The sequence below is a fragment of the Choloepus didactylus genome, chromosome 5, assembly GCF_015220235.1.
Source record: "Choloepus didactylus isolate mChoDid1 chromosome 5, mChoDid1.pri, whole genome shotgun sequence".
NCBI classification, from domain to species: Eukaryota; Metazoa; Chordata; class Mammalia; order Pilosa; family Megalonychidae; genus Choloepus; species Choloepus didactylus.
Genome location: NC_051311.1, coordinates 153071371 through 153097110, shown reverse-complemented (window position 1 = coordinate 153097110; position 25740 = coordinate 153071371). Strand labels below are relative to the sequence as shown.

The window sequence follows — 25740 nt, the reverse complement described above, 5'->3', positions numbered from 1 at the left end:
ACTGCAGTTTCACCACTGTGTTAAAACAATGATGATATATGTGTCTGTTTCTAGATACCCAAATTCTATGTATAAACTCAGCCCAAGTGTCTGACTTATGTCAGAATCACACATGCACAGCGAAAACTAAGATCAGCTTGCAGTTAAGGCTTAAAGAACTGAACTCAGATGAGGTGCTGCCCACCACACGTCTGATAGTCTGAACCTAAGCAGATCATCTGCCTGCTACAATAAACACGTCAATACAAAATCCAAGGCCTCCTTGATGTAACATTCCTACTGTTTGAGACAGTATCCAAAATTACTCAACATAAAAAGAATCAGTAAAATGTGACCCATTTTCAAGATGACCCAGATGTTGAAATTACCTAAAAAGGGCTTTAAAGCAGTTATTATAACTTTGCTCAGTGAGGTAAAGGAAAATTCACCCATAATGAATAAATAGATAGGCAACATCAGCAGCAAAATAAAAACATAAAAAGAAAACAAATGGCAATTTTAGAATACAATGACCAATGTCTGAAAAATTTATTAAATGGACATAATAGAAGAATGAATATGACAGAGGAAAGAGCCAATGAACTTGAAGATAATAGAAATTATCCACTTTTAACAATAGAGAGAAAAAAATTTGAGAAAATATAAACAGATCCTCAGGTATCTATGGGTTAAAAACTCACAAACGTCTCTCAAAAGAAGCAAAATAAATGGCCAATAAGTCCCTGAAAAGATGCTCTATAAATCTGTCATCATGGAAATACAACATAAAACCACAATAAGTTACCACTACACATATCATAGAAGGGATAAAATTAAAAGGAATGGTAATACCAAGTGTTGACAAGGACTTGGAGCAGCTAGAACTCACATTAAATGCTATCAGGAATACAAATTGGTGCAACCACTTTGGAAAACTTTTCAGTAGTTTCTTAAGTATTCACCTAACGTAGACCTAGCCATTCCACTCCTAGATATTTACTGAAAGAAATGAATACATCAGACTTGTATATGAATATTCACAGCAGTTTTGTTCACAGTAGCCCAAACCTGAAAACAACCTAGGTGTCCATTAACAGGTGTGTTGATAAACAATATTGGCATATCCATACAATTGAATGCTACCCAGCAGTAAAAGGAATGAACTACTGATGCGTGCAAAACATGATGAATCTCAAAACCATTATTCTGATCAAAATAAGCCATAAAAAAAGAGTGTATACTGTAGGATTCCATTGATTAAAAATGCAAACTAATCTATAGTGACAGAAAACAGTTCAGAGGTTGCCTGAGGCCAGAAGTAGAATCAGTTCTGAACTGCAAAGAAGCAGTGGGAATCTTCTGGGTGATAGAAATGTTTTGTATCTCAGTTGTGGTGGTGGTTTCATGGCTGTATAAAACTGTTAAAGCTCTTCAATTATGTTAAATGAATACTGTTTATTTTATGGAAATAATTCTTCAGTAAAGATAGAGTATTATACCTCTCCAGAAAAATCACGTTTGAAAATAGAAAAAAAAAAATTACCAATGCCTGAATCTGTGCTCTATTTTAATATTTATAGTTGTGTATTTAAGCAAAAATCACTAATGTTCATAATCACCAATTGTTACATGTGTGGTATGGGTAGTACATAGCACGTAGCTTGGTGTCTTAGTTTCCTAAGCTTCTCCAAATACCATTAAATGATGGGAAATTATTCTCTTACATTTAGAGATTGGGAAAATGTCCAAATCAAAGCATCATCAAGGTGATGCGTTCTTCCTGAAGACTGGCTGCCAGCTATCTTTGGCTCCTCTCACACATGGCAAGGCACATGGCAGCATCTGCTGTTCTCTGTCTTTTCTTCTGGGTTTCCTTGCTTTCAGCTTCTTGCTTCCATGGCTTCCTCTCTGTATCCATTTGGTTTATAAAGACTCCAGTAACAGGATTAAGTCCTATCCTGAACGAGGTGGGTCACACCTTTATGGAAGCATCCTCATCAAAAGATCCTATTACAATGGGTTCACACCCACAGGAAGGGTTAGACTTAAGGACGTGTTTTTCTGGGGTACACACAGCTTCAAACCACCATAGTGTCTTTGAAGAAAAGAGCTAATGTCAGTAGAGTGAAAGAGCAGATTTGTCCTCAGCAGTAATCAACACAAGATGCTGGAAAGGAAGTTTATTAATTGGAATTCCTGGGACTTGCTGGTAACGTTGGCACACCCTTGTGAGCAAGGTGTGTGTCCATTGCTTCTTGGTACATTTGTGGTTGGTCTGCCTGGTAAGAGGCATAGCATAGAGGACTTCTTACAAGCTTTCCTTGGCAGCTGGAGCTCAGCAAGTGACAGGCACACTGGTGCCAAAGAGCAACTGCTCATGGAATGATTTTTGAATAGCACTCTTGCATTCTTGACATAAACATAATTTGGTGAAGCCTTTTTATTTTGTTAGATTCAATTAGCTAATATTTTACTTAGGATATTGGCTTATATTTTCATGAAAGGAGAAAGTTTTCCTTTCTTGCACTGACCCTGCCAGATTTTGGCATCAAAGTTTTGCTGACTTTATAAAACAAGTTGAGAAGTATTCCCTCTTTTTCTTTTCTCTAGAAGAATTTATATAAGATTATTATTTTTTCATTAAATGTTTGAAAGAATTCAACAGTGACATCTGGGCCTAGAGATTTCTTGTGTCAGCTTTATTAAGTTGTGTTGTTCTAGGAATTTTCCATTTTATCTACACTTTCAAGTTTATTAGCATAAACTGGCTCATAATGTTCTCTTATCTTTTTAATATTGTAAGATCACATTTTTTGGCTTGTGGATTTTCTCTATTATGCATTTGTTTTGATTTGCATTGATTTCTACATTTATCTTCTCTATTATAATAGCGTATTTTCCTCTGCTGTCATTGTGTTTGTTTTGCTGTAAATTTTGTACTTCTTGAGATGCAAACTCAGATCACTGATTTTCAATCTTTCTTCTTTTCTAATATATGCATTTAAGTCTATGAAGTTCCTCCTAACCACTACTTTAATTGTGTTCCAGATGTTATTTTCCTTAAACTTCTTATTTTGAAATAATTTCAAACTTTCAGGACAGTTACAAAAATAAAAAATTCATACAGAAAACATCAACATATTCCCTTGCCTGGATCTGCCAATTTTAAGATTTTGCCACAAGTGCTGTATCATTCTATCTATGATGTATGTATGTATGTATGTATGTATCCATCCGTCTATCTAATCTAATCTAATCTATCATCTATCTATCATTCTATTTATCTACCTATCAATTTGCTAAACATTTGAAAGTAGGTTGTATACATCATGTTCCTTGAACACATAACACTTTCACCACATACTGTGATATATCATATATTTATTATTATGTAGTTAGAATATTTTCTAATTTCTGTTGTGATTTTTTCTATGACCCACAGATTCTTTTTTTTTTTTTTTTTTGGAGTATTTTCCTTAATTTTCTGGGCAGTTAGGGGTTTTCTATTTATCATTTTACTATATATGTCCAGCCTTTTAAGTTTAAAAACATATAAAACAGTATTTTAAATCTATATCTGATAACTCCATTAAGAAGCCATTCATGGGTATGTTTTAATTGTCACTAGGGTTGGATCCTTTCATATATATATAAAAAATATATATACACATAGATATATACAAGAAAGTTAATATTTATTTATAATTAAACATGGAAAAATGACAAATACAACAAAATCCAGTGTAATAAAATTATTTTTTACTTAACTCCCCGATACCTCTGTAATTCTTTATTCCTATAATTTTTAGCTATATATGCTTTGATTTCTTTATATGGCAGCAGTTTTACAGCATTTTCTATAGTGAAAAGATTTTTTTTCTCTCATGACTTATTGCTATTTTTTTCCTACTTTTTTCTTCTTTCTTTGCAGAAGAAATGGAAATGTTCTCATATAGATTGTGGTGGTGAATGCATAACTATGTGATTATACCAGGAGCCACTGATTGTATCCTTAGGATGGATTGTATGGTGTGTGACTAGAACTGTTTAAAAAATAAACAGAAAGATACAAGTGCTGGAGAAGATGTGCAGAGAGAGAGAAACCTATTTACTGTTGGTTGGGAAGAAGAGTGGTGCAGCCCCTCTGGAGGGCAGTGTGGCAGTTCCTCTGGAAGCTATGTATTGGGTTGCCATATGATCCTGCAATCCAGTTAGAAGGAATATACTTGGAAGAACTGAAAGCAGGGACACGAATAGACATTTGCACACTCATGTTTCTGGTGGTATTATTCATGATAGCCAGTGGATGGAGGTGGCCCAAGGGTCCATCGACTGAAGAGTGGAAGTGGGAACTGTGGTGTACACATATGATGGAATATTGTGCGGCTGCAGAAAGGAATGATGTCGTGAGGCATGCAACGAGGTGAATGAACCTTGAGGACATTATGTTGAGGTCTGGATCCTTTTAATTAACAAGGGACTGCACTGACTTGGAGCTTTTTACCCCTGCAGCCAGGCAGAAGTCCAACTGGGAACCCAGGGTTCACCCAGCCCGCCTCCTCTGGAGGATCCAGAACTTCAAGTTCCATCCCTTCAGCACTGTGAGATTGCAGCAAACTCCTCTTCGATCTTCAGTGGCTTTCTGCCTAGCTTCTTAGCCTCCTTATAAAAAGCAGCTGATGGAAGTCAGCTCAGTTGCAATTCCTTTTCTCTCCAGAATCTTGACCTAATGAGTTCTGATTGCCTTGATGTTCTCTGATGTTATCACAAAAGCTTTTTTTTTTTATTTTTAAAATTTAATCCAGATTTTCTAGTTGTTCTCATGCTGGTGTGCCACATGCTGCTCCATTATGGCCAGAAGCAGAAATCCCGGCTTTCAAACTTGACACCTTCTAATCCATTCTACACTTAACAGTTGGGAAGGTTTTTAATAAAATTTTAAGCAGAGTATGATGTTTCCTTACTAAAACTCCTTTAATGGCCTCCTAACAGTTAAAGTAAAAGCCCCACTCCTTTCCATAGCTTACAAGGTCCTGGCCCCTGCCACTATCTCCAACTTCATCTTACACCATCCCACCACACCCCCAGGCTCACAGTGACCTTCTGTTTAAACATGCTAAGCTCACGCCACCTCAGTCCTTCACACCAGCTGCTTTCTCTGCTGAAACCCAGATCCAATCAGGTCTTTCTCTGCCTGGGTCTCAGTGCATGTGGCAGTGACTGAGAAAGGCTTCCTCCACCATGCTGTGGAAGGCATCCCAACCGTACACGTCATTACAATGTGACACTTCCTAAATGTTACTCATCTGTCATTGAAATTACCTCGTATGTTGGTTTGAAACACTTACATACCCCATAAAAAGCCATGTTCTTTAATGCAATCTTGTGGGGGCAGACTTATCGTGGGTGGGACCTTTTGATTAAATTATTTCCATGGAGGTGTGACCCTGCCCATTCAAGGTGGGTCTTAATTAGTTTCCTGGAGTCCTTAAGAGAACTGAGGGAGAGAAAGAGAGCCAGAGCCCACACAGACCCAGACGTTTGGAGATGCTGAGCTAAGAGATGAAGTCCAGAGATTGCCCCAGAGAAGCTAAGAGACACTTAAAGAGAAAACAACTGGAATCAGAAGCTGAAAGCAAAACAACCCGGGAGCAAAGGACCAGCAGATGCCAGCCATTTGCCTTCCAAGCTGACAGAGGTGTTCCTGATGCCATCGGCCTTTTCCTCAGAGAAGGTATCTACCCCTTGATGCCTTAATTTGGACAGTTTCAATGGCCTTAGAACTTAAATTTGTGAACTAATAAACCCCCATTGTAAAAGCCAATCCATTTCTGGTATATTGCACTTCCGGCAGCTTTAGCAAACCACAACATCTTGTTGATTTATTATTTTGTTTCTGTTTTGCTTCCTCATATTAGAATACAGATTATACAAGGCAAGGTCTTTTCAATGTCTCTTTACTAGTGAAAGTTGAATTATTAGAAGATGTAGCCAAAGACTCAGACTACCACTCTTTCTAACCCTGAGAGCAGAACTGTAACAGGCTGACAGTGCACGTGTGGGAATTAATCTAGCAGTGTTGGAAGGCAGAGAAAGAAACAATGAGGTAGAGATGAACAGACACCAAAGACCCAAGTGAGATTTTCATATTTGCTCATTTCAGTTGAAATTTCTGGGATTCTGCTTTTAGGAGTTCCTTATTTTATTTAGAAGTCTAAGTATATCCTCTATATGAGCAGTTTGAATATATAACCCAAGACTCCTCTTTAGTTGCTGCTGTTTCTGGTTAACTTCTCTGTGGAACTATAATCTTGTAGGTGCTCATTATATCCACTCAGGAAGGTAAACAGACACGAAAACCAAGGAGAGTGTTCCCTGGGTGAAAATACAGTAATAATAAAGAAGAGGGGATTGGTAAATCAATAGGGATGTCTTTTATTTTTTCTTTTTAGTTTCATTATTTTTAAGATGTACTTCTCCTAATTTTCCCTTCACCTTTAAAAAACTGTGATGGGAACTTTCATATTTCTAAGATTTTAGCACATTGAAATCAGCAAAAGACTATATTTCAGGTTTGAACTTGCATAAATTTGCAAAAATCACATAAGGCTTTAAAGCAACATCAATTATAGAAATCAATTTAGCATTTAAAGTAAACATTAAATTATAGTCTTGCTATTACGTGCAGGTAAATGCAATTAATTTCTCATTGAATGTCCTTTGTATGTTAGTCACTAAATACAGAAAGTAAGAGAATTGGTTTTCAGTTACCTTCTTGCATAGAAACTTAAGGGCTTGTGGAAATCCTGTAGGAGCAGTGGGTCTTCATTTTTACTCATCAAGGTGCAATGTGAGACCCAGAAACCAATACTGGAATCTATTTGTCAGTAATGAGGGAACCACATTGGATATATGATTGAAGTAAGACCAATTTAATCACCCATCACTTGTCCACACACAAGTCCACCATAAACTCCAACCACATTACACTTCAAACAGTACCTTAAGAACTTTATGGGTGATGTCTTGGTAGCTTTGCGTGTGGAGTAGGTACCCTTCTCTTACCTGGAATAGTTACTCCTCTTCCTTTTAGAACCTTTCCACTTTCTATTCCTTCTGCCTGGATCAGCTACCCCCCTCCCCTACCCGATTAACTTCCAGTTACCTTTCTGAGACCCAAGTTTAGTAGCACGTCCTCTGTGAGGTCTTCCCTCAGCCCAATGGGGCACTCCCCTCAGAATTCCAGTAGCGTTCTCTTTACACCTTGATTAGAACATTTATTTCATTGTTTGGCCTCCTTCCACTAGGCTGAGAGGTTTTATCTGTCAACCATCTTTGTGTCCTTCCATTGGCTTCTATGTCTACTACCAGGTAGACATTCAGTAAAGAGCTCTTAAATGAATGAATAACTAACCATAAGAAATCGACTACCCTTCACCTTGCTTTCCCCATTCTTCAAAATCCTCATTTATCCTTCAAACATAACCTCCAGAGGTAGGGGTTCCTATGATTAGGGGGCAAGTCCAATTTAAGCTTCTCAACAACTGTCTTTGGCCTTATTACCCCATGCTGTAGATTTTAACTTTTTTTTTCTGGAAGTAGGAGGGTGGGGTGGCTCATGATTACTTTGTGTACTGATAAAAACAATGGATACTGTCTCCAGAATTTAGTCATAAGCATCTACAAACAGAACTGATTACAGTTTCAGGGTTTTTTTTTTTTTTTGAAATCACTTAAAACCCTTCCAAGACCCTCAGATTAAGAACCCTGGCCTTGATTGATTTAATCATTTATATAAATGACAGAAGCTTTGAACCTTTATTCTATCCAGATGTTTTCCATGGAAGTTATTGGTGTTTATATATCACTCAGAGTTTTTCATGCAGTAAGTATTCATGGAGTGCCTACTAAAAGAAGCATAACTTAGAGACAATGGGACAGGCTCTGGAGCCAGACTACTGGGTTCAAATTCTGGTTCTGCCAGTTATCAGCTGTGTGACCTCAGGGAAATTACTTAACTTCTCTACGCCTTGGTTTCTTCATCTTTAAATGAAGATAATAATAGTACTTATCTCCTAGGGCAGTTGTGGGGATTAAATGTGTTATGTAAAGCATTTAGAACACTGCTAAGCATAGTACGCCCTTTGTAAGTATTTGCTACTATTATTCTGTTCCAGAAACTGCAGATACCAAGAATTCGATGCAATTTCTTTACTTGAGAAGCATAATCTAGCAGGGAAGACAGATGTGCAAATAAAAGACGGCTTGGTAATGCTATGATAGAGGTCTCTACAAGAAAGCTTGGAGGAAGAAACAATTTGATTTGGAGGGCTGGGCTGGGTGGGGTGGGGGAAGCAAGTCAGGAAGGCCCCAACTTAAGGTGCTATTTTAGCTGAGACCTGAGGGATGAGTGGGAATTGCTTGGTAGATTAGTTGGGGATGTACATTTCAGGCAGATACAAGCAAAGGTACAATACATGCAAAGACACAGCCGTGTGAAAGCATGAGGGGTATCTGAGTATAGCAGCTACCACGAGTGGCCTTAGCGTAAGGTTTGAGCTGGAAGGTGGTGGAAGTGAAGCTGAAGTATGTGGCAGAGCCTATAAACGGCCTTATTCAACCCTGTTTCAACCACTTTCTCCCCTGCCTTCATCTACTATGGAGACAGGAAAGTGAAATACAGTTGGTTCTCATCATTCATAGTAGTTATGTTCTATAAAGTTGCCATAAATACTGAGTTAGCGAATACTGAACCTCTGCTCCCAGGAGAAATACAGGTTGATGTTCCTGCTAGTGTCTGGTCGCATTTTCATCAACCAATTTTATGCTGTTTCAGTTTAAAGGCACCTTATTTAATATACATTGTTGATTCATTAACACTAAATTCATTGCCAGCAGCATTATAACTCATGCCTGAATGAAGAGCTTTGAACACAGTTTTCTCCGTAAGGCTCATCACAGCCCTCTTGCGCTTAGGAACACTGGACAGAACTTCAGTACTTCATTTGGGGATCATTTTAAATAGCAAAATGGTCAACTAAAAGCACCAAATGTGAAAAACGGGTCCCTAAATACACAGTGAAAAGGACACTTGTTTGCAGGATGAGAGCCATTATAAGAAGGCAGAGCACTTTGTTCAACCACAGCTGGAAACATGCACACTGGGCAACTCAATATTTTTTGCCATTACGCATGTCTGCAAATGACTATGCAAGCACTGCAAGTATTGATTTTGGGGGTCACATAAATTTTTAGCGAGTGGGCAAATGCACAAATTTGGAATCTGCAAATGATGAGGATTAACTGTGCTCAGTTTTCCCAGCCACTTATTGAGCCAGGTGAGGCCATGTGACAGGTTAACAGGGAGACTGCTGGGAAGGGCTTTTCTCATTGGAAAAGCAAAACTTTGCAAGAAGAAAGCTTCCTTGGCCTTCCTGCATTCTTCCCACGTGGAACTTGGGCTTGAGGTTTTAACACAGAAGGATGACAGCCACGTGCTAAGAATCTAAGAATGGAGTAGTGGGAGGGCTGGGAAACCCCAGGTCCCTGGTGGCTTCTCTCAGTAGCTGTGCTACTGCTCTGCCTCCCTCTGGAATTCCGGTTTGTGGGAGTTAATCAGCCGGCCAGGCTTCATCTTGCTTGAAGCCAAATCCATTCCTCACTGATATAAGTGGAAAGCAATGCCCAGACCACAGAGGCCTTGGGTGCTCTGCAGAGGATGTATGGCTTTGACATTTGGGTAATAGGCACTACAGAATAATTAGGAGTTGGCAGTACAAAAGCTTTGCAGCAAACAAACTTTGGTGCAAACCCTGCTCAGTCAGTTACTAGCTGTGCAAACCCGAGAAATCAATTATCTCCAATCTCAGCCTCATCAGGGTGAGATCTGATGAGATCCCTTTTAGAACAATAACTAACCACAGCCCACTGGAGGGAATGGAGGAGGTAGAGAGCGGGACACTGGTGAGAGCTTGCTAGTAAAATGCATCTTAATTAAAGTTTCAGAAATAATTTCAGAATTTACAGCAGATTCTAGTTGATAATATTAGTCAAAAAAAATTCTGATTGTGCTGGCCTTCACAAACATTCTCTGAGATGTATGATGCATTTATGACCGAATATCTTCGAGCAGTTGTTCTAAAGGTTTTCAGAAGAGAGGGTTCTTCATGTACTATGAATGCCCATGGCATCTTGTATTATCCCCACGAACACAGTGAGGAGTCCAGAAATAATTTGTGAGACTAGCCAGGACTGAAGGAACAAATAATTTAAGATTCATTATTTCATGTTAAGATACTGTGGCGGTTTGAATGTATTATGTCCCCCAAAATGCCATTATCTTTGATGTAATCTTGTGTGGGTAGACCTATCAGTGTTAATTGGATTGTAATTCTTTGAGTGTTTCCATGGAGATGTGCCCCACCCAACTGCAGGTGATGACTCTGATTGGATAATTTCCATGGAGGTGTTACCCCACCCATTCAGGGTGGGTCTAAATTAAATCACTGGAGCCAGATAAATGAATTGACAAACAAAAGGAACTCAGTGCAGCTGAGAGTGACATTTTGAAGAGGAGCTACAGCCATGAGGGACACTTTGAAGAATGTACAGGAGCTGAGAGAGTAGCTGCAGATGAGAGACAGTTTGAAGATGGCTGTTGAAAGCAGACTCTTGCTCTGGAGAAGCTAAGAGAGGACAAATACCCTAAGAGCAACTAAGAGTGACATTTTTGAGGAACTGCAGCCTTGAGAGAGGAACGTCCTGGAGAAAGCCATTTTGAAACCAGAACTTTGGAGCAGATGTCAGCCACGTGCCTTCCCAGCTGACAGAGGTTTTCCGGACACTGTTGGTCATCCTCAAGTGAAGGGACCCAATTGGTGATGTGTTACCTTGGACACTTTATGGCCTTCAGACTGTAACTGTGTAACCAAATAAACCCCCTTTTATAAAAGCCAATCCACTTCTGGTGTTTTGCATTCTGGCAGCGTTAGCAAACTAGAACAGATACTATCAGAGCTTTTGAATCTATTGATAACTAAAATTAGTAGGCAGTTTGAGTACAACTCTATTTCCCTTAAGTTCACTTAAAAGCTCTAACAGAGTTCATCCATCAAGCCTAGAGTTAATTAAACCTAGGAAGCAGGTGGTGTAATTTAAGAGACAATGAAAAACTATGCCCCAAATTATCTAATTAGGCTTTTTTGTCAAGGGTGTTGAAGTTCTACGCTATTGATTATTCTGAATAACAGAGGACGGAACCCTTGGGTAGGAGAAACATATTTCCATCACTGACAGTCTGATGAGGACAAGCTGAAGCTCAGATTGAGGATAAGTGACTTCTCAAATTTACACGGCTACTAACTGGCCAAGCTGAGATTTGAACCAAAGTTTGTGTGACGGCAAAGCTGTACTTTTAACCCTTTAATTATATGAACTCCGCTCTCCTGCCCCAAGCCTGCCCTGCAAACACACACACTTTGTAGGTTTACATCCTCAAGGTAAAGCATGAGAGGCAGTTAAAGAAAATGTGACATTTCTTCTGCATGAGTCCTCTAAGAGAGGATACAGTCACCGTGAGGCTGAGCCTGACTTTGGATTGTGCTTGGGATCCTCCTGGCTCCTGGCTGGTGGAGGAGATCCACTTAGGCATGGAGGAGCTCTAGCAAGCTGCCTAGCACTGTGTGAACCACGAAGAGGGGATTGATAGGTCCGGCCTCCTCAAGAAATGCAGAGAGATAACAGCAGCCTCCGAGGCCTTGATGGAAACCAGCCCGTGACAATAAGAGATTAAACCCCATTGAGGACCGGCATCAACTAAAAACTTTTTGCTACAAACTCTTCTTCCTTCTCCTCCCTCCACCCAGTTCCCACACACCTGAACCTGCCTATATAATGCATTCTCCCTGCCACGGCCGGCACAGACGCCATTTTGCATGCTGCCCGGGCAGTTCTTTGTCTCTGCAAATAAACTTTGTCCTGAATGCAGTCACGTCTCTGGTGGTCGGCTCCTCTTAGGGGTGAAAACACAGCTTGACAATATGCAACCCAACTGGAGAATATTTTGGGGCTTTGTTGATGCACCTGTCCCAGAAAACTGGCAGTTTTAGGATCTCTGGAAAATGGGGTCAGAGGGCCACATTTAAAATTTGTTGCTCTTGCTTAAGGACCACATACCTGGGAAGAGCTATGGAGAAATTGCAATGCCCAGATGGAAACACTTCTCTTCCTTCTCCAGAGATAAGGGTGTCCTGCTTAGAGGTGCAGATTCTGATCCAGCTGAAGAGCCTATTGTTATGGCTACTAAAAGTAGCTACTATGAAGAGTTCCCTGGAAGTTGCTCTGAGGGACTCGATTATGATTCCTAAGAGTTGCAACCCAAAAAGAAGAAGGCTCCCTTCTGAGACCAAGAGAATCATGGATTTACCAGAGGAATTTGGGGCTCTGTGAAAAGAGGGATGAACATGTGGGCTGGTTCATGGACAGTCCCGAGATTACTTTTCAAGGCCCACGACACTCACCTCAGCCTGCCAGATGGGGTTGACAGTGTTGCCAATGATCTTGGATCTCCTTTCCTGCCCATGGTGAGGGAGGGCAGGGAAGATGCTGTGCTTCCCAGGTTGAATGGAAATCTTTAGATAAGGGTCTGGGTTGAAAAACATCCCTTTCTTCAGCCCCATGGCCTGGAAATCTATAAAATAAAGGATATTTTCATTTAAATATATTCGAGAAAGGTTAAAAGATCAGGTGAGGCCTTATGCAAGGAGAATAGCCCATCTAAAACACAGAAAAATCTTTTTGATCTATAGACTACTTTCCACCTTCTTACAAATAAGGACTAATGTGTCTACAGAACCCACTCTATGGAACATTTTCTGGCATGTTTTAAATTGTGTCTTCTTGAGAAAGCCTTGTACTGTACTGGGAAGAGCTATGGAGAAATTGCAATGCCCAGATGGAAACACTTCTTTTCCTTCTCCAGAGATAAGGGTGTCCTGCTTAGAGATGCAGATTCTGATCCAGTACTGAATCAATCCAACTGGCCTCAGGTCCACCACACTCTTCATGAAAGGACCGCTGGCCCTCCCTGGGCTTTGGGTGTTCCTCAGACAGGTTAACATAATGGAACCAGGGGTTAGGGGCTGAGAGTCCCCCCAGGAAACGGGGGTGCACACAGAAAGCGGAAACTCAACTTTGTGAGCTTGATGGGTCTAGGTGTAAAATTCCCCTGCAAAGTGAGGATGTAAGAAGAACAAGCACTGTTGTTGCATGATAGACTTGATTTTCACCAAGCAAGGAGAGAGCAAATTCGGAGAAATAAGGAGAGAGGGGACGGTTAAAAGAGCAAAAAAGCATGGACAGTGGAGGAAATTAAAAAGAAAAGTCTCAAAATGGTCTCGATCAAGCAAAGTGCACATCTCTGAGGAGAGTTTTGAGAAACCATGTTGTCAGAGAGAGCAAGTCTTTGAAAATCAAAGTGTCCCACTTAATTTAAGATGTCTGATCATGTATAAGCTTCATGCTATTAAAAACAAAGAGAGAGATCAAGATAGTTTGTGACAACAGTTTATAGGTGTTTGGGGATCATTTAAATCATTATATTATATTTATTGGAAATATATTTATGATGTCAAGAAATAAACTTTTAAAAAAACTTTTCTATTATTGAAATATTTCCCCTCAAAACATTATTCTCTTTTATAAGTGAAAGAAATGGAGGAAAGGAAACATTGAATCAGCAATTCTTAGTCATGGTAGAATTTGTGAGATGTTTAAGTAATTTGCTACTGATGCAAAAGCACAGAAGTATTCATGGGAATTTATTCAAAAGCATTTTTGAGTTGATTCAAGGTTATCTCCATAATGAAATTATTCTTACTGTCTTGCATTACAATATACTGTCATGAGGGGAAAAAGGGTAGAAAGTACAGGCATACCGGAAATTTGCAAAACTCAGGTTACACCCATGGGAGTGTATGCAGAAAAGAGTTCACGTGGCAACTGACTCTTCTATCCCTAGAAAGGTCTGCTTATAGGGTGGTCCTTGGCTAGTCTCTGAGAACTTGGATTTCAGGAGGGGTCCCATCTTCAGAGAACTGGTAAGTGTGCTGTGCCTTGCTGTGCCCAAACTGTTCAAACCATATGATTTATGCTGAGCCTCTGCTTTTCTTCTGGGAGTTGGGAATTTTGGTTTGGGCCAGGCAGAGGGTGACTATGTGGCCTGTCCCAGTGAAAACCCTGGGCACTGAGTCTCTAAGGAGCTTCCTTGGTGGACATTTCACATGTGCTGTCATATGTGTGGCCGAGGACAACGTTGAATCTGGGGTTGTCCTGGGGACTCCCCACCCAGAGTGTGACAGGCATATAGACTTCATTCATCATAAAATAACACGACTACCTCCATCTCTATCACATCCACCATCACCACCTACCATTTATGGGCTAGTTTCTAAGTCCTGGGAACCATTCTATGCACTTCAAATACATTATCTGATTTAATCCAAACCACAGACTCTACAAGGTAGATATTATACCCTTACTTTGAGGAAGAGAAAATAGATGCTTACAGCTGAGTAACCTTCCCAGGTCTTCAGAACTGGGCAACATCAGAGATGAGATCTGAACCTGTGTCTTTGATTCTAAAGTCTGTGTTTTTTAACCAATAAGCTATATTGCCTTTTTAGAAAAGTGCCAACTTTGGCACATATTAAATTCTCAAATCTAAATGGGTCTTTTTCTATACTCTATTCTGTTCCATCAAACAACTTGTCCATATCTGCACCAATATGTTTTATCAAATGTTTGATACCTGGTGAATCAAGTCACTCATCATTGTTTTGTTTTTTCAAAAAGAAAACATCTTGCTTTGCCACTCATGCTTTTATTCTTCCATATAAACATTGTCAATTTTTAAATAACTCCCCCTCCAAAAAGTTGGGGTTTTGATTGGAATTGCATCGCATGTACAGAAGAGTTTGGGGAGCACTGGTAGTTTCATCACACCAAGACTTCCCACTCAAGAACATTTGTTTGTTTATTTATTCAAGTCTCCTTTCATGCTCTTCAGTAGCTGTTTATACTTTAAAGGGCTTAAATATTTAAGTTCAATCTGGAGTGTTTCTAAACTATATGTTTTATAGAATAAAAATGTTTTAAAACTTCTTCAATAGGGAGTTTAATAAAAAGTGCTGTGGATTGCAAGTCAGCATACCCAGATTATAGTTCGGGATCACTCACTATTGAACTTTGTTAAATTGAGTAAGTGAACTTAATGCTTTCAGGTTTCAGTTTCTTCAACTCTGACATTGTTGGGATGGATGTCTAAAAGAACCCAGAGAGTTTTACGATTTTCCAAAAGGAAATGACACATTATGGGAGAATAGTTAACTTTTCCAATTTTCTGCCTTTATTAGCTTTTTCTTTGGATGGTAAACATCATATGCAGTTACTGTAACATTTTTAAATAGAGAAGAAAAAGCAGAATTTAAGGTTATTTCAATCTATATTCCTCTAGTGGCAGCCATTGCCAAACTTTTTGCATATTTCCTTCCGGTATTTTTCTTGGCATAGCTGAGCTCATGCTCTATATACAATATTGCATTCTACATTTCTTCTTTTGCTTAGCATATTATCATAAGAATATTCACATGCCTTTAGAGCATTTTGTACATATTATTCTTAAGAGTTTATAATATTTCATCATTTGGCTCTATTGTAATGTATTTCACCAGTCCCTAATTTTGAATATTTAAATTGTCTCCAATATATTTGTGAATAAATCTTTATCAGCATTTCTGGCTAATTTTTTACAGTATACATTATTGAAAATTAACGGGATAATACTTACCCAGAAAACTCATTACCTTCAATACATGATATAAACAGAAAATACAAATAGACTTAAGAAGTGAAGTATTTGCATAAACAATCTTGCTTTGATATGTTTGCCTTACTCTTGAAGCCTCCCAGAGAAAGCAATTCCATAATCTTCTTTTCTGGTTATTTCTCATTTTAAAATCTAAAATGAAAATCAATTCTTTTATATCATAATTTCTCCATTATGTTTTCTTGGCTCTACCTTTCTGGATGCTGGAATAGACGTTCACATGTTACTTTCAGGTAAGATGCAAGGCTAGTGTTCTTTGAACCCTTGCAAACCTGAGAATGTGTTTCTGTTGCCTTCCCAAAAGAATGATAACTTGGTAGGGATAAAAATCTTCAGTTAAATCACACTATCCACAAAATTCTGTAGACTTTGCTTCATTGTTTTTACATTTCCTACTACTGAAGCAAAGTCTGAGATTAGCATGATGTTTATTCTTTTGAAAGTAGCAAGCTTTGTCATCCCAGATGTCTTCATGGGCATATTTGGAAGTTAGAAATAAGTATTCAGATATATCTAGGTTGTTCGTTTCTTTACATTCGTTTTCCCTTAGTACCTGATGGTCTTCTTTAATTAGAAGACTCAGTTATCTTCAACTCAGGAAAGTTTTCTTCTGTAATTGTTTCTGTTCTATTTGTTCTAACCTCTTCATCAAAAACACCAGTGATCTGTGTGTTGGCTCACTATGTGTTGTCCATCTTTTTTTTTTTTTTTTCTGCCCTTCAACTATGGATTCTAGGAGAGCCTTTCAAGTGTCTACCATATCATTGATATTCTGTAGTGGTGATTGTGCTCTTTACTACTTTCTAAAGCTAACTTTTAATTGTGATTGCACTTTTTAGCATTTATTTTAAATCTCTCCTTGACCAGGGAAGACTGAAGAATGGCCTTCCAAAGATGTCTACATCCAATCCTCAGAATTTGTGAATGTGCTATCTTACGTGGTAAGAGACTTGGCAGATGTAATTAAATGAGGCATTTTGAGACGAGGAGATCATCCTGGATTATCTAGGTGGGCCCACTGTAAGTCACAAGGGCCCTTATAAGACAAAGGCAGGAGGGGCAAAGTGAGGAGAAGGGGATATGAGGACAGAAGCAGAGAGTGAAGTGATGGAGCTGGGAGCCAAGGAATGCCACAACCCCTAGAAGCTGGAAAAGGCAAGGAAGAGTGTACCAGTTTGAATATATATTGTGTCCCCCAAATGCCATTATCTTTGATGTAATCTTGTGTGGGCAGACGTTATCAGTTTTGATTAGACTTCTTTGAGTGTTTTTTTGGAATGCGCCCCACCCAGCTGTGGGTGATGACTCTGATTGGATAATTTCCATGGAGATGTTGCTCCACCCATTTGGGGTGGGTCTAAGTTGATCAGTGGAAACATGTAAATGAGCTGACATAAGCAGAAGCAACTCAGTGCAGCTGAGAGTGATGTTTTGAAGAGGAGCAAGCTTGCTAGACAGAAACGTCCTGGGAGAAAGTCATTTTGAAACCAGAACTTTGGAGCAGACGCCAGCCACGTGCCTTCCCAGCTAACAGAGGTTTTCCGGACGCCATTGGCCATCCTCCAGTGAAGGTACCCGATGACTGATGTGTTACCTTGGACACTTTATGGCCTTAAGACTGTAACTGTGTAGCCAAACAAACCCCCTTTTTATAAAAGCCAGTTCATCTCTGGTGTTTTGCATTCTGCAGCATTAGCAAACTAGAACAAAGAGATTCTCCCCTGGAACCTCCAGAAGGAGCCAGCCCTGCCGACCTTGGTTTTAGTCCCTTAAGACTCACTTTGGACATCTGACCTCCAGGGCTGTAAGGTAATGCATTTGTATTGTCTTAAGCCACTAAGCTTGTGGCAATTTGTTATAGCAGCAATGGGAAACGAATGCACTTGAACTTCTAGGTTTTTAGTTTTCCAGCCTCAAAGAACTCCTTTATCCTCTATTCTCACCTTTGGTTGTTTACTTAATAGGGTCCATGCTATCCTGTATTTTATTGAAAGTACAAGCAGATTTGTGATAAACTTTACTTCTCTTTAGCACATATTTGACAACAGAATACTTTCTTTTTCTTTTGAATGCTATATTCCTCAAACTTTTTTTTTAATACGATAGACCTTTCCTCCACTCATTCTTCAAGTAAAACCTTCTGTTGTTTATTTATGAATTGGCTTTGCAGATTTGGTATTTGTCCATCTACAGATAATCTGGCTGTCCAGCTGGTTATGTTGGAATCCTCAAACTTGCTTTTACACTCAGAGGGGACAGATGTGACCAGCATCCAGCCAACTTTTTGATACTTCGGGGGCTTTTGTTTAGTTGTAGATTTGCTGGTATTTTTTTCTTCTCTCTCTTTGAGACATGGAATTCATTCTGATAGTCTAAAGCAGTATTTACTTATTTTGCTAGGCTGACACAGTGATTTTTCAAACACACATATACAGATTCAGCTACTGAGTATTGTACTTCCATGGCCCCTGCAGGCATACTCATATAGCTGCAAACTTGACAGCCATCTCCAGTCATGTTTTATCAATGGCTGGGAATTGTAGTTTTGGAATAAGTGGAACAAAAGTGATATATCAGGGGACTGTAGGAGATGTACCCTACTTTGTTGGGGGTAGAGGGGCTTCTTTTCCTTTGGTGGATCTGTGATTTCATATCTGCATGGTGGAGGCAAAATGGAGACCAATGAACAGAGATTTTTTTCCTTCTTCCCTACCTCTATTCTGCATGGCATCTCTCTTCTGCTCTAGGACTTCACTTGAGTTTTGGTTAGTGAAAATTCCTCTTTGTTTCTGGCAGGTAGTTGAGTAGTAGTTGTGGTTTGCACTGTTTTTTTTTCCTCAAGCATTTTAATAGGAATATGAGAACGGCAAATAAGGAGTCATGAGCTTTCAGCTCCAGTAATACAAAATGAATGCACTTATTTCCTTTTTGCCCCTCATTACCTTATACAGAAACTTGCTAATATTTCCAATGGATCTTTAGACACACGTCTCCTGACTGTTGCTCATGGAGACTTGAAAAGCTACAGTTGACCGTCCATCTTACAAGGAGGCTCTGGAGTTCCTTTCTGGGAATCTCTGGCATTCACAACCTGCAGCATTTTTTGGTCTGCTGTGGGCTAACAGAGCAGTTTTCCAGATTGAGCTCAAGAGCCTAGGGCTTCAGGCCATTGCATCCCCTCAAAGACCATGTGTGGTGGATTTAAGGGGTGGGCTCTGACTTCACACATCATTTCAGCCAGAGCAGCTCAGTGTCGCTTTTAAACTGTTCACTTTGAGATAATTTTAGATTTACAGGAGAGTTGCAAAGATAGTACAGAGATCTCCTGTGTACCCTTCACCCAGCATGCCCCAAAGTTCACACCTGACAGGACCATGGGACATTTATCAAAACTTAAAAATTAACGTGCATACAATACTAATAAGTACAGGCTTTATTTGCATTCCACTGGTTCTTCCATGAGTGTCTGTTTCTGAGCAGCTCAGTTTTTATCTGTTTTACAAAGTGGACTTCATGTGAATTTTATTTGGACAAAAAGTTCCATAACTGCTTTTGTCCCCATGCTTCCCCTACTTCCGCTTTTTAAACTCGCATTTACTGCTACCTGGCAACGGAGGGAAAGGAGTACACCACCTATTTTCACATCATCTCAAAGTGCTTTCACATGTATTGCTTTTGAATCTTCCTGATAAGAGGTCAAGGGGAATTGCATGTGTGCGTGTGCGTGTGTGTGTGTGTGTGTGTGTGTGTGTTTTGCTTTACGGACAGAGAAACCGAGGCACAGAGCAGTCAAGTAGCTTGTGTAGTAAGGGTCAGATAGAGTCAAAGCTGGAACCTGAAGCCAGGTCTCCTGACTCTGACATTCTATCCACCAGGCCTCCAGGTGAGCAAAACATACCTGAGAGAGTAAAGCTGATCAGCCTCCGGCTTCCTTGCCCTTGAGCGGTCTCCTCGGTGCAAATGCTTTTAAAAATCTGTAAGAAGGAAAACAGGAGACAAGCAAAGCAAGCTTGAAATTGATACTCATGCTCTAACACAGACACGCTTAATCAGTTATTCCTCCAGCTACAGTCAAAAAGACAGCAGTGATGTGAATCCATTAAGCCACTATCGATTAAAACAAGCTTCTAGCAACCTAATGCCTTTCCCAGTTATAGAGTGTCTGCCAGTGGGGGTGGTGAGGTAGTTTTCAGAAAAATGGGATTCAGCAAGGACAATTACTGTCATATCATCAGCCCTTTGTAACTACTTTTCACATTCAAATTTGCAAAATGTAAGTATTTATTAAAGCAGGATCCAAGGCAGTAGAATGATAGATCAATAGATGTTTACTGTTGTAATTATAGTGTTTCCAATTAGCAAAGTATAGGGTTAAGCTGTTGTATCTCTATTTCTTGTGATCTGTATTATTATCTTGGGATTTCCAGAAGACTGTTTATTAGGAAGAATCCTGAGCATGGCATGAAGAAGCTATTCTGAGGTCTCTTTTATTTAATTGCCTTCCTGGGAAATTTCAGAACATTGTTGTTACATTGACTGTCTAGTCTAGTGTGCATTGGTAAACCAGGTTGCTAAAATGTTTTATATTCCATCACTGCTCAATATATATCTATTAACAGATTGATCAAAATGGGTAGTCCTTGCTTCCATTCTCTTCTAGGAAGGTTTTACTTAGAAATGTTTCTGAGTAATTAATTGAAGACAGAAAAACTCTTTGTAGTTACTTTTTGTGCATTGCATAACTGCAGAAAATAATTTAAAAAATCTGACTATGAAGCAAACACATACACCAGGTCCATTTCTTAAAAGATAATCGGTACTGAAGGAAGAAAAAGTAGAAATTCAGGATTTCTTCCTTAAAATCTCTGTAGATTGGAGGGGCCTGTTCTCTCTTGTTTTCTTCTGCCTCTCAGTATTCTTAATTCCATAAGAGATGTGATTGGATGTTACCATAAACCTGCCTCTCAGTAGGGTGTATAGGACTGGACATTACTAGGACGCTCAGCTTCAGCCCAAGGGGAGTAAAAAGGGGATTCTTAGAACACCTCCTTGCCTTTGAGCAGGTGCCCCTGCTGGGCCCAGGGACTTGGCTGTGGATTGTGGGCTGTGCCAGTCTGAATGTATTATGCCCCCCCAAACACCATCATCTTTGATGTAGGCTTGTGTGGGCAGAGGTATCGCTGTGTTGATTAGATTGTAGTTCTTTGGGTGTTTCTGTGGGGATGCGCCCCACCTGGCTGTAGGTGATGGCTCTGGTTGGATGATTTCCATGGAGGCGTGGCCACGCCCATTCAGGGTGCTTCTTGATCAGTGGAGCCATATAAATGAGCTGACAAACAGAAGGAACTCAGTGCAGCTGAGAGTGACATTTTGAAGAGGAGCTACAGCCAAGAGGGACACTCTGAAGAATGCACAGAAGCTGAGAGAGTAGCTGCAGATGAGAGACAGTTTGAAGACGGCCGTTGAAAGTAGATTCTTGCTCCGGAGAAGCTAAGAGAGGACAAAAACCCCAAGAGCAACTAAGAGTGACATTTTTGAGGAACTGCAGACTAGAGAGGAACATCCTGGGAGAAAGCCATTTTGAAACCAGAACTCTGGAGCAGATGACAGCCACATGCCTTCCCAGCTGACAGAGGTTTTCTGGACACCATTGGCCATCCTCCAGTGATGGTATCCAATTGCTGATGTGTTACCTTGGACACTTTATGGCCTTAAGACTGTAACTGTGTAACCAAATAAACCCCCTTTTATAAAAGCCAATCCGTCTCCAGTGTTTTGCATTCCAGCAGCATTAGCAAACTAGAACATGGACAAATCTCTGGGCACTTAGGTCCAAGTGCCTGGGGCCATCTCAGGGGCCATGGGGCGCTCAGGAGGGGGACCAATGGTGGGGGGGTGGCCTCTGGAACAGGGCTTAGCATCATTGAGAAAAGAGACTGTGAAACCTGTTGACAAGCCTCTGTCTCTTGGCGTCTCATTTGACAGTAAAGAGTCAAAGTTAACACATGGCCTGAGGCTTGTATGGTGAAGATGCCCTTTCATTGGTGGGTCCTGAGGCATTGGTTTCTTCACACCGTAGAGTCCTCATTTGTGTCTGTTCTGAAAATCGATTGGCTGACACAGAGAAGTGGAAGGCAACAAACCCCCAGACATGCATCCTCTATGTGGACCGCTCTCTAAACCTGAAATGGTCAGTCCTCAAGGGCCTGATCAGTACTTCAGAATTCCTTAACATTGTGGACTTTTCTTCTTTTTCAAACCTATGCCTGGCCAAAGACTGTCAGGAGAACTTCAGGAGGTGACCACAGACCCCATACAGTGCTGTACGTGCCCAATTTGGACAATTAAAACCAACTGCTGGTCTCTTACTCATAATCCTAGTTTAAATAGACAAACATCTAGCTTGTCTCCTTCATAGAATATGAGTTCTTTTGTGTACAACAAAAAACTATAATTTTAATAGTGTCATGTACAATTTTAAGTATAGAGTGGGTGCATTTCAATTTATCTTTTTTAAAAGGTGGGGTGCACATTTCATACGATGCTAAAATAAGTTTAAGCATGGAAAGATCGCCAAGAAGAGTGCATTTGTTCCTTCCCACCTTAAGTAAACCTATATTGACTCTTCATATTTTGACATTCCTTGGCTGGCTATTCAGAGTTATTTACCAAGAAGGTTCTTCATTGCTACTGTATGAAACAGTAGTGGTCGACCAAAAAATGTATATTTTCCTGAGCTGTCAAGCTCAGAAGAGAGACACACATAATTCAAAACTCTATAAAATTCTTCCTAAATTTAAGGCTTTCCACTAAAATTAATTATAGAGTCATCTAAGCACTGGACTGATTATATGAAAGTGGGGGCAACTGCAGCGGTGATAAACATGCACCAGGAAATAAAAACATTTCCTTCATCTTGGGAAGGCTTTATGTCCTGGCTTCTTATTACAATGTTGCCAAGGCATGTTTCAAGCACAGACAGACCCTCTATGGTTTACTGACCATGAAAACGATAGGAAGGCACAGCCAAAGAGTCCCACCCTGCAACAACCTGAGGCCGAGGGGAACAGGTTTGTCTCCTCAGGTCGGACATGTTCTCTTTGCTCTGTGGCTTTGATGCCGATTATTCTAACCACTCAGCACTGGGGTGACATCCCCCCACATCCCTCTCAGACACAGCTCTGCCAGTTTCATTTTGTATGTTTTGTACACGTTTGCACAACAAACCTACGTGGCAAATGGCTCAGCAGATTCAAAGCTGTCCGTTTGTGTGTGCAGAAGACTGTGGAGGCTATCGAGAAGGTTCTTTGGGGCTAATTCAAGATGTCTGTCTCCAACCCCCATTCTCATCTTTTCAGTGGAGATGCTTTTTGAAAAATTGTAAGGATGGATTCACACCACTGTTGCACACCCTAAAGATGCAATCAGCAAAAAATAAAAACAGAGTGAAAATCAGCTCTCTTTTCTCCTGTAGGAGGAGTTCTCTTTTAGCAGTAAGGAAAAGCATGGCTTGGTTGAAAAGGCTCCTTCTCCTTTGCTCTTTTCCATGTTAGTCAAACTCCACCCTTCCTTTACACAGTATCACCTCAGGAAGGATGAAGCTGTTTGCTAAAAATACACAACACTGTCTCCAACTGCATGGCCACATATGTAGGTGACCTATATATTCTGTCTTTCCATCTCCCAGGACACTAGGGCTCCTCAGACAGGTGCACGCTCATTCGAGAAGTAAGCAGGTAAATAGTGGTGTGTCCAGGGGCCAGGGATTGGTCCTGCAGCATCAAGTTTGCCCCAAAATTTGGGTAACACTGTTTTGATTTTACAAACAAATATGAAGAAAAACAGATTTTCCATGACCTGGAAATTCCACTCCTATGTATGTACCCAAAGGAACTGAAAACAGGAACTCAGACAGACACTTGCACAACAATGTTCATCACATATCATTCCTGACTGCCAAAAGGATGGAGCAACTCAAATGTCCATCAACAGATGAATGGATAAACAAAATGTGGTAGATCCATACACTGGAATATTATTCAGCCACTGACAGGAATGAAGTTCTGATACATAATGGCAACATGGATGAACCCTGAAGACATTACATTGAGTGAAATCAGTCAGACACAAAAGGACAAATACTGTGTGACCTCACTTACATGAATTAACTAGAATACATAAATCCATAGAGACAAAGTAGAGGGGCTGGGGAGCAGAGGGAATGGGGAGTTATTGCTTAATGGGTACAGAGTTTCTGTTTGGGGTTAATGAATAAGTTTTGGTAATGGATGCTGGTGATGGTAGCAAAACATTGTGAATGTAATTAATGCCACTGAATCATACACTTAAAGTGTTTAAAACAGCAAATTTTATGTTATATATATTTATGTTACTGCCATAAGTTTTTTTAAAAAAAACATGAAGAGGTTTCAAACTGAAAGCAAAATGTGCATGAATTTTGAAGGTAAAACCAGAGACTTTAAAGAACTCATTTGCATGAGAAAGGCCACTCTGAGCCGTGTCCCCAAATGGCCCAGCCCTCAGTTTACCCCCTCTGGGAGAAAGCTGGAGAAGCTCCCCATAGGTACATGAGGCATTTAAAACAGGCATGTTTGCCATGTTATGCTCAATTCTGACATGACTCCATTTACATGATCGTAATTGTTCTCAAATGTGGTAGAATGGCTTCTTTCCCTGAAAAAAGCTGACAAGCTCCTGTGCTTAGTTGCAGAAGAATTCAATAAACAGTGCTGCCAGAGATAGAAATTAATGACTTCACTGAGCCTTTGTAGACAGAATTCACCTGACCCAGGTGTGATGGTTAGGTTTATGTGTCAGCTTGGCCAGGTGATGGTGCCCAGGTGTCTGGTTGAGCAAGTACTCTGCTAACCATTACTGCAAGAACATTTATGGCTGGTTGATGAACCAGAAGGCTGGTTTATTAAATCATCGGTCAGTTGATTGCACCTATGACTGATTACATCAACGAAGGGCATATCTTTTGCAATGAGAGAATTCAATCAGCTGGATTTAATCCAATTAGCTGACGACTTTTAAGGAAGAGAGAGAGAGGATCTTCACTTCTTCTTCGGCTAGCCAGCAAAGCATTTCCTGAGGAGTTCATCAAACACCTTCATTAGGGTTGCCAGTTTGCTGCCTGCCCTACAGAATTTGGACTCATGCATCCCCACAGTAGTGTGAGACACTTTTATAAAGTCTTATATTTACAGATATCTCTTGTTGATTCTGTTTCCCTAGAGAACCCTAACTAATACACCAGGTAACTGTGATTTGCTTTGACATGAAAAGTGCAGGCTCCATGAATGATAATTCAAATCTAAAAATCAGGTGCAAAGTAGCATTGCATATAAAGGATAAGATTACCCAAGCCATGGCTTATCATTTATTCTTTCAGCAGACCAAAGTGGGGAATGAGGGATCCCATGTTAGATCAGAGTAGTGGTTTCCCTAAGGTTCAATATCTCCTTTCTCTAAGATAGAGTCTATTAAATAATCTGATAACCCTCAAAGGCACCTTAAAAAAACAAATGAAAACCAAACCCATATGAGGCCCGAGTTCCACCTCAACCTCCAAATCTCTGAAATGCTAAAGCACACAACGATAAACAAATAGCACACCTTAAACATGTTTACAGAGCACTTTTGAGTATATTCCTCCATTGGAGGCTCATAATATGACTACAAGGTGGTAAGACAGGTCACCTGAGTTCTTCGCCTGAAACACCAGAAACTGCTTAATGGGTATAGAGTTTCTGTTTGGGTTAAAGAATAAGTTTTGGTAATGGATGGTGGTCATCTTTGGGGACCTAAAAAATGCAACATAAAACTCAGACAGAAAACTGCACCCCAACCTCAGG

At 40.1% G+C, this 25740-nt stretch overlaps 1 protein-coding gene across 3 annotated transcripts in view; it reads right to left on the bottom strand.

The window, feature by feature from the left end:
* Nucleotides 1-25740, bottom strand: part of HECW1 (HECT, C2 and WW domain containing E3 ubiquitin protein ligase 1) — a 402469-nt gene that overhangs the window by 128184 nt on the left and 248545 nt on the right. For all 3 annotated transcript variants that reach the window (XM_037837142.1, XM_037837143.1, XM_037837144.1), the window contains 2 exons: nt 19761-19836; nt 12498-12667 (listed from right to left, as the gene is read on the bottom strand). In XM_037837142.1, the coding sequence (XP_037693070.1) occupies nt 12498-12667; nt 19761-19836 (246 nt within the window). The remainder of the gene's footprint in view (nt 1-12497; nt 12668-19760; nt 19837-25740) is intronic.